This window comes from Echinops telfairi, unplaced genomic scaffold (genome assembly GCF_000313985.2).
Source record: "Echinops telfairi isolate 266 unplaced genomic scaffold, ASM31398v2 ScPeMD7_4;HRSCAF=17, whole genome shotgun sequence".
Classification (NCBI taxonomy): domain Eukaryota; kingdom Metazoa; phylum Chordata; class Mammalia; order Afrosoricida; family Tenrecidae; genus Echinops; species Echinops telfairi.
In genome coordinates this window covers 19,381,489-19,391,585 of record NW_022103900.1, presented here as the reverse complement: position 1 = coordinate 19,391,585, position 10,097 = coordinate 19,381,489, and the positions used below count along the sequence as shown (strand labels likewise).

At 41.2% G+C, this 10,097-nt stretch overlaps 1 protein-coding gene across 1 annotated transcript in view; it reads left to right on the top strand.

Annotated features, from left to right (window-relative positions):
- The window catches only part of GPD2 (glycerol-3-phosphate dehydrogenase 2), a 212,070-nt gene that overhangs the window by 37,316 nt on the left and 164,657 nt on the right, over positions 1-10,097 (top strand). The window contains exon 2 of the mRNA XM_004703929.2: positions 9,534-9,643. Coding sequence (XP_004703986.1) covers positions 9,542-9,643 — 102 coding nt within the window. The 5' untranslated portion in view covers positions 9,534-9,541. The remainder of the gene's footprint in view (positions 1-9,533; positions 9,644-10,097) is intronic.

The window sequence follows — 10,097 nt, the reverse complement described above, 5'->3', positions numbered from 1 at the left end:
TAAAACTAACCCAACTATGTTGACATTCATTCACTTTCTGGCGCGCGCTTCTGAGGGCATGGTTATTCACATCCCTGGTCCATGGTCACAGGAAATTCAATGGAGGCTTAATCCCCATGGGGATTCTACAAATGGATTTGGGGCTCTCCTGTGCTTCATAGCCTTCTGCAAACTAGGTGCTTGCCGTTCAAGACTAACTATATTTTCCTCAGCCGAAGGCTAAGGCTATATGTCAACTTATCATGATTCTTAAACGTATGGAATGCATACGATGATACAATTAGGCATTTGTGTAATAATGGAATTCAGCAGCTATGTAATGATGATAGTTTCCATTTTGTGATCTGATGTGGTCATCCTCCGTTTTTGGATAATACTGATTTTCACATAATGAACTGCTCTTGGAACTTAATCATGGCTATGAGGAGTGGGTATATGTCTTAGTTGAACTTGCCCTTGCTTGGTCTGTGTACTTTTACAATTCACTTTTTGGTATAGTAGAGGAAGGGCTAGGGAGGATGTTGGAAGTTGAAGGTATCTGCTATTTCTCCATACTTGATCCATTAGGAAAGTCTTTTGTGAATGCCTTTTGGGTCCACTTCCAATTCAGATTAGAGGCAGATTTGGTCTAAATCCCTTTAAAAAACGTTTAAAGTAATCAAGAGAGGATAATTCTCTTTCAGTACATGGGCCGGGGTTGTTTTCTATTTCTGAAGAACAACATGATGCACCTCGGAGGCTGTTTTGCCTTCTAGGTGCATGTATGCCTGACAGCTTGCAAAATCATGCTGGAGGGCTCTGGACGCTTCTGCAGGGATCACATGTGCTGTGCGAGATGGATGTGTGAAGAGCGCCTTCTTCTAGGCCAGGATGGATGTGTGTGCAGGCAGAGTGCTGATCATTATCCCCACTGGGAAGCAAACCTTGGGAAAACCGTCAGTATTATGTGTGGGGTGCTTTCTGGTGGCTGCTTTTCTGTGTTTAAGCACTTTATCTGCATATGTTTGCCGTGCCTAAAGCATGATGGACTTTCTTATAGAGAATGATGAAAAAAAGCATCTGGTTTCTCATTATTTGGATAAACAAAGGGTTTGCTGTACCTAAACATGTTTAGTTTAGAGCCAAAATGCTTGACTTTTTAGAGTTGAAAGTGGGCTGCCAATTGAGAAGAGTTCACTTTCTTTCCTTCCCTTCTGCCTCAGTTTGGCTGTCAAGTCCCATGAATATAGACATTTGGGGTAAGACTTTCTCTGATGAAGTCTCACACCCTGATTTTACAATATTCACGCACCGTTCCCCTGTAAGTGACTGAATCTGTACGCCTGTACAATCTGAGGTCTTGCCCTCTAAGTTGTGCCTTTCCTTTGGGCCTGACAGCGTGCCGTGACTCAAAATTGGCAAGCAGGCAGTTTCCCAGGTACAGTCACCAGGTGAGTGGTTTCCCATACAAGTGAAGTGCAATGGGCATCTTGTTACCTTTAAACCTGTACCCGCTTTGCTCCGAGGCTTAGTGCAGCAGCTGCCTTTAGATTACATCCCGGTTGTTTGTTCTGTGTTTTAAATGCATTTTCAGGGAAGGTGATCAGGTGATTATGTAATGACTGTTTCTTGCTTGAGTACACGCGTCTCAAGGGTTGCAAAGACCGTGGCTGGAACATGATCCAGCCAGATCTTTGATCTGTACTTTCCCCCACATTGATCATGCTTGTAACAGATGGGGAGAAATATGCTTATTCCTGAGCTGGCATAAGAGTCAAAACCCGGAGAGGTTTCACCTTTTCCTTAAATTAAGGAGAGCCTGGAACTTGGAGAAGGCAATTCCAATGTTCGCACAAGAGGCCAGAAAGATAGGAGAGTTTTTGTAAATCCCGTCTGAGCCAGGTCTCCTTCTCTAAGGGAGTCACAAATACATTTGGTTGAATATGTAAGGACGCTACATTTACAGTTTGCTGAGAGGCTAACAAGAGACCAGTGAGACAGGGAGGGGTGTTTGAACACGCTTCTTCAGAGACTTCAAGGGTCGGAGAGTAGGTCTTGTTCTGTAATACATTTGTTTCTGGGTGCTTGGAGTGGTAACTCTTCTTTTATCCAGGAGAGGTTATTATTGACTTAAAATCGGTGGTGTTGGGTTACATCCTTCAAATCTTTGATCTAGCTGCAAGGTTAGCTTCCTTGAATTGGAGGAAGCAGGTGGTTGGGGAGAGCCAGGGGCTGTTAGAAATAGTGACAAGTTACTCTTGTCACTCTGTCTGTTCTCAAAGAAGTTTTGAAAACATTTTTATTGGCATATAATTATCATACTGTTCAATTCAATAGTTTGATCATATTTGTACGGTCATCACCACATCAGTTTTAGAACATGTTTTCTTCTCTTTTGTATTCATTGTTATTACCCCCCTTCCCTCCCCCAATCTCCCCTGCTATGACCGCAAGAAACCATTATCCAGTTACTATTTCTAAAGCTTTATTGAGGAATTTTTTGAGCCAGGTAAGGTGCAGTGTCAGGGAAGAGCATGGGCCATCAAACTTTGAGAAGTGGTAGACCCTGTTTTTGCTAGCTAGCCATAAACGCATTTTAACGTGTTGCAGTGATCGCTGTCAGTGTAGGCAGAAGATTCCCTTGAATCCCTCTCCAGCTTTAAATGCTCTTGTGCATTTTAGACCCACCTATCCATCCACGAGCCGTTCTCTCCAAGTAGGGGTTCTACGAGCATCTCAGCATTTCCTTAATTCCACATTGAGATCTTCTTTCTTTACACACGCTTCTTTACCTAAACCTTTATGGTATTCTCTTGAGTCCCACTTCCAACTACTTGGGCTAACACCTATCCTATTTCCCCTCATTCTTCTGTAATCTGTTCTCAGGTTCTGTCATGGGCTCATTGGATGCTATCAATAAAGTTTCCTGGAGAGCATTTGTCCTGATATTTGCACTTTCTGGCGTTGCCTTAAACCAGTCTTTAAGCTTCTCATTGGGGACAATTTTTGTGGCTTCCAATTGATCTCTCTGTCTTCACCATAAGCTTCTACACATAATCCTACACGAGTAATCTTCATAAATTACTGGATGAAGCATCTGCACCTACAGCCTTAACTCCCTGTGGCCAACAGAATAGGATAGAAATTACCTTACCTCACATATACAGTTTTCCTTTATCTAGCTCTAAACTACTTTTGACACCCCATTTTTAAGTGAACACCATTTCCAGGCAAACTTGGCAACCACATGCACATCCTGGATGTTGTGTCTTATTCCATTTCCTTCTCCAAATTTCCCTTCTTCATTCTAAGCTTTTCTTTACTCCCCTTAGAATTTTTTCTTTTTTCAAAACTCTTCTTAAATATCCTGTTTTCTTTGAACCATCTAATTTCTTTTTAATCATTTTAGTAGGGGCTCATACAACTCTTATCACAATCTATACATACATCAATTGTGGAAAGCACATTTGTACATTCATTGCCCCCATCCAGTTTCTTTAGTCAAAACCAATTTTTCACTACAATCTTTTTCTTCCCCTCCATTACAATCTTAGAGCACATTTCACTATTTCTATCAGAATATTTATAATAACACCCAATAAAGCACAGCCCCCAAACTCCAAACTCCATCCATCAAGTTGATTCCAACTTATATCCACCCTGTAGTCAGACTAGAACTGCCCCTGTGGGTTTCGGACATGGTCACTCTTCACAGAAGTAGAAAGCCTCCTCTTTATCCTGAGGAGTGGTTGGTGGCTTTGAACTGCTCATCTTGAGGTTAGCAGCCCCATGAATAACCCAGTATGTCACCAGAGCTCCTTAACACACAGCTAGGGTCACTATAACTCAATGACCATGAATTTGGTTTTGAATTTAGTTAAAATTAAGACACAATTTGATATTTCATCCTGCAGATAAATTGTCAGCTTCTTAAATGGTCCATAAGACTGTAGCTATATTGAGTTGATTTCTTTTCCTTTCGGGAGGCAGAGGAGGGTTGGTTTTTGCCAGCCATGCTAGTCTTCTTACTGCAAGAGTTAGAGGGTGCTCTCACCTCGTCCAATGCAAGAGCCAGTTCAGAGTCAGTGTGGGTATGATTTAATCCAGAGGTTATAAAACATGAACACCAGGCTATGTTAACTAAACTAGGTTCATTTTTGGAAGATTTTCCTCCCTTTCTGGTTATCTCATGCTTTTTTGTTCCAAAAGATAAAAAATTGTTAAAATTTTGGGGTCTCTTTCTTTGCTATATTCTTAGTTGAAGCTTTTACTTGGAAACATTTTTTTCCTTTGTAATAATTGTGAAAACTCTTCCTTTCAGTGGGATGTGCAGTGGCAAGTAGCCAATAACCAATCTCATATGATTCACATTTATCACATTTAAAATATCTTCTTGCTAAATGAAAATAAAGTACCAACTTTATTTGGCAGGAAGCTCCTTCTTCATTGCCTCAGAGCAGCCATCATGCCAATGGACACTGCCCTTCGGGTGTGAACAGGGCCTACTTTGGGGAGTTCAGCAGGCTATGGCATAGCTCTGGAGAGAAATTGCCTTTTGAGGCCATAGACGGGACTACCCCTGGTTGGAGCATAGGGTCCAGTCATAATTTGTCCATTTAGTGGAGTGACCTTGGGTAGACCCGGCCCCTGTGAAATACAGTTTCCTCTTTTATGAAATTTAGAATTCAAGGAGGCCTCAAAAATCTTGGTAGAAAAATCCATTGTCTTGTAATTCCATTTTCCAATGAAGTTTTGGAGCTCTTCATATTGTGAGTGTGAAATGAAGTGATATTGGTAAAGGCGTAAAAGCATCATAGCTATTTCAAAAACCAAAAAAGGAACACAACAACAACACACTTACTGCCCTTGGGTTGATTTCAACTCATAATGACTCTACAGGGTAGAGTAGAACTGCCCTTTCAGGTTTTCAAGACTGCAAATCTTTACTGGAGTAGAAAGCCTCTTCTTTCTCCTGAAGAGTGGCTGGTGGTTTCATACTGCTGACCTTGTGGTTAGCAGCCCAGGGTGTAACCCACTACACACCTAGACAGCACTATTTGCCCATTATGTATGTGGGAATCGACTTGATGGCAGTGAGTTTTGGGTTTCATTGTCATTATTGAAGCCCCGGTGATGCTGTGGGTTCAGCATTGGACTGCTTACCACCCACTTTGCTGTGTAAAGCCACCAGCTGCTCCGTTGGAGAAAGGTGAGGCTGACTGCTCCTGTAAAGATTTACAGTCTCGAAAACCCCATGGGGCCGTTCTGCTCCGCCCTGGAGTGCTGCTGCTATGAGCAGGAATCATTTTTATGTCAGTGGATTTTTGTTTTTGTTTTTAGTTGTCATTGTAACATTCACAATCATAATAAGATAACAGTTTAAGAAAGCCAGGTGAACTAATCAGTTCTGCTCTTTTTTTTGGAATGATTCTGGAGAGTGATGTATTCTTTACATGGTAAGGAGATGACCCGGTGGATGGATTTGATTCTGGTGAAAACTAATGCTTCCTTAAGCATAGGTCGTTTTATGCAGTCATCAAAGAGGGAAACTGCTGATCATAGTCCATGCCTTCTCGGATTCTGCAAAATATTGCTAGGGAGGACTTCTTTTCAAAATACTCATTGAGAAAACCCATGAAAATGTACCTAGTATGCCATCTGGGCTCAGGTCAAATTGGAGCAATAACATACTATGAACTGGGAACTCAGGGATCCAGGCATTTGGAAAGACTAGCGCCAAACTTAATTGGGTTGCGTGAACACCTCTGATGCCAGGACACATTTATTGACAATGTGGAGCAAGATGAGGTTTTCTAGTCCTATAAATAGAGTCTCAGTTCTACCATGTTCTACAGGGTCACTCTGAGTCGACTGAGTCAATGGCAGTGAGTTTGTTTTTTTAGTGTGGTTTCTTTTTCAGTTTCTGTTAAGGATTAGCATCCCTCAGTTGGCTATGTGGTATCCTTTGTGAGGTCATCAATGACAGTATCAACAGCACAGAAACATTCATCCTAAGCGAGAGTCAGCCACCAAGCTCACATCCAACAGACCGCCAGGCTTCTGTCTCTATGGGGCAAGCATGTGCATTGTTGAGGTAAATAGAAGTATGACCATATCCTCTGTCTCTCATCTGTAGGGACATTTAGTTTAGCCTGGAGATAACATGCTTAGAATCTGTATGAGAGTGTGACATCATTGTCATCTTTTGGGACCCGTAACATACTGTATGACCATGAGAATATTGACAACAGGACCAGGAACGGTGATGTAAGCCCTGACAAATGTGTGTTCTCTACATTGATGAAATTACAGTTTTTACTATTAGGGCAGCCTCGGGTATAAGGTTTTGCTTATAGTTGACTATCTGATAAGTGGAGGTCTCTAACCAGCATCCAATACCATTTGGTTGATATAGAGATGGGACAGGGGCAAAGAGGTCTTAACTAATAAATGAGTCCCAGTGATGTAGTGTTTATCAGTTGGGCTACTAACTGCGAAGTCCGCAGTTCAAAAACACCAGTTGCTCCATTGGAGAATGATGAGGCTTTCTACTCCCTTAAAAAATTATAGTGTCGGAAACCCGCAGGGGCAGTTCTACCCTACTACAGGGTCACAGGGAGTCAGAATTAACTTGATGGTATTGAGTTTGGTTTTTGGTTTTGACAGTAGTGTACATGTGAAATGTTTTTCTAGGAGGAACCTTTATAAAAAGAAAATTTAGGAGTTGGTTAGAAGGAATGAGATCACAGGAAAATAGGATTTTAAGAAATACGGACCTTTTGCTTTTAATGTATAATTTACAGTATTCCAAAAAGGAATTTTCTGTTGAACATAATTATCAACTACACTAAAATGCTCTGATTCAGGTTTATTATTAATTTATACCTTGGGCTGAGTTAGAAGGTCAAGTCTATCCAGAGCACCTTGAGAGGAAGGTCTGGCTATCCACTCCAGAAAACCAGCCTCTGAAAACCCGCTCGAGCGCAGGTCTCCTACACGCACGCACGAGGTTGCCATGTGTCCGCCTGTGCTCTGCTAACTGGTTCGTATCCACATAGTAACATGAACCTAAGGAGCAGCCTCGGTGGCATAGTGGTTATGTGTTGGGCCGCCAATCACAAAGTTGGCAGTTCGAAACCACCAGGTGCTCAGTGGAAGGAAAATGGGGCTTTTTACTCTCTGAAAGAGGTACAATTCAGAAACCCACAGGGGTAGCTCTACCCTGTCTTGTAAGATCACTTTCAGTTGGAATTGACTTGATGTTAGTGAGTTTTCCTTGTGTTTGTTTGTTTAATATGGATGTAAACTTGTAATTGTCTCGATTTATGTTACGCTACTAAACCTGTGAGAGCTGGAACTCGGTGGGACTGCTTTGTTTTCCACCTTTGACAGGGTGCAGTCTTACCACTTTTCTAGCACTGGCTTTTCTTTCCATGACTGGTTTCTGCTTTATCCAAGTTCTGACTTTCCCCGATTTGTGTTGAATTTATTTTTAAAGTATCTTACTTTTAAAATTCTCTTCCTAATAAGTATGTTCTGAGTCATGAGAAGGAGCCCTCGTTGCATAGTGGCGTACTTGTTGGACTGCTAGCCCATAGAAAGGGTCAGCATTTCATTTCAAAACCATCAACTGCTTCACAGGAGAAAGATGAAGCTGTCTGTTCCCTTTAAAAATCTGTTGGGTAGTTACTTGGTTGGAATTGGCGTGTTAGTGGTGAGATTGAGTGGGGTGAGCCCTGGGCTGTTTGTTGAGTGTAAGGTACATTGTCTTAACAGGCTAAAGCGCCACCTCTACAGGAAAATAGGGCGTTGGCTTCTCTTAAGATATGGGTGTGCCAGCTGCTATTTGAATGGCAAGTCACATTACTAAAGCTCAAAATATTTTCAGGTGATCAGACAGTGCTATCTTTTTATGCTTAAGAGAGTTAAAGATTGACAAGAGGTTTTTGTATACTTTACACACCCATTTTGACCACTGAATTGACACATTGAGCTGGGGAGGCCAGTAATCATAATCAATATCCCTGATAAATTTGGGAAGGCAGGGAGAGGTAGTTTGCCTATGGGGAAGATGGATAGGTCACTTGGAACATACAGGAAGGACTAGGGACTTAAACGAAGGGTGTCCCCTTCCAAACTAAGATTTGTGAATGAAGGACAGTTTTTGTTTTTTATCCTTTTCCATTCCTGCCTACTGGATCAACAAAATTCCTCCTGACTTGTTATTCTAAACGTGTGTCAATGATCTTCCAGAGAACAATCGATAGTATTTGATATGGAAGGAATGAAGCCTATACTGATTAAAAAAAATTATTAAATTTTTTTTTGCCAATACTGATTTTGTATATATGCTGTTGGCTTTGTATTGTTCTTCAGACATAGCTTTAATGCCATGACCATTAGCTCCCCTGTTGTCTTTTCGCTTTGTTGCATATGCCAAATAAAATTTGTTTTCCCTTTTGTTAAAACCTTGTGATAATTAACCCCTCAGATAAAGGAAATGGAGAACCCAAATTCAAATATATTCTATAAAGACCTGTTTATTAAGTCTTAAACAGGATAGACACAATAAAGACAAATCATCCAGGCTAGAGAGACAGTCAGCACGAGGCCATAATGATGTCCAAGGGTTCACAGCCATATGACTCTTTGATAGCGTATGGAAATCAAAGGACATTCAACACAGAATCATGGTTAGTGGCTGACTTCTTCATCACCATCGCAGGCAGGGCCACAGAAATGGGAAAGGGACCAGGAGTGGGATATGTGCACTATTACAGATTGGAAATGTTTACAGCACAGGGTCTGAGGCCATCAGACCCGTTTGACACAGGCAGGCCCCATAACCAAGCTACTCTGGGTAAGAGTGTTCTTTCCTGGGCTGGCCAGGGAGTGGTAGCAACCCACTTTCCAACACACGCCCTTTTACGTTGCCCATCAGCAGCCTGAAAGAACTCAGTGGAGGCTGAATCTATGGAGACTCAAAAATGGATTTAGGGCTCACACTGTACCCATAGCTTTCCCATATTTTCTTGTGCTCAGAATTTTAGCTCTAAACAGATTTAAGTGTGTTGGCATTTAGGTCTGGTGAGAACTTCATTAGGGAAGGAAACAACTCTGGAAGGGAGTTGTACCACAATTTAAATTAAACTTTTGCCAAAGAACGTAAGGCAGGCAAGAGGTTCATTGTCAGGGTGACTGACAGCTACTCTACCAGGTCTCCTTGGGGAAGGGACTAGCTGTTGGACAGATTTGCAAGTACAGCATGTAGTTCTGCCAGAGACACAATGGCTTCTTTTGACTTTATACTGTTGAACTACCTTTTCTCTTAATTTGCTTTTCTTTAATTCCCTTTGTAAGGTAAATTTTACACAATCAACTCAGCTTGATTTTGAGTTGTAATATAAAATTGGCGTGTTAATAACTTCCTTGTCTTGTATTTTATGTCCAGCTGCAATTTAATTTGATAATCCTCCGCCATATTTTTATGACAGGAATTGTTATAAAATCTCAAATAACCTATTTTTTCTCTCTCTTTTTTTAACTTTTCATAGGCTAAGAAATGGCGTTTCAAAAGGCAGTGAAAGGGACTATTCTTGTTGGAGGCGGTGCACTTGCGACTGTTTTAGGCCTCTCCCAATTTACTCATTACCGAAGGAAGCAAGTAAGTAATGGAACATGCATTGAATGCAATTAGGCTCTTGAATCTGCTGAACAACCGTATATGAGCTGCTTATATCGGCTATTGATTTTATTTGGAAATTGTTAACATACTAATTTGTAGTACAATGACAATGATCTTGGAAATCTAGGTGAATATCCTTTTTAAAAACCTGAAATCCTTATAAGAAAGCATTATACTATTTATATTGATGCCTTTTATTTCTTCGTCTTTTTAAAATCCGTTTGGTTTCAAGAGACTGCTTCATTTATTGGTGCCAGGGTTTGTGCATCAAGACTTTCCTTGTCTAGTTCATCTCAATGTTTTGGATACCATCTATGTTCCTGCCAAAAACCCCCCAAAAACCGTGTCTTATTAGAAGGCAGGCGGGTAAGAACGGAAACGGAAAAGAAAGAGCCTGAACAGAGAGTCTGGCTTTGAATCCTCATTTTACCTC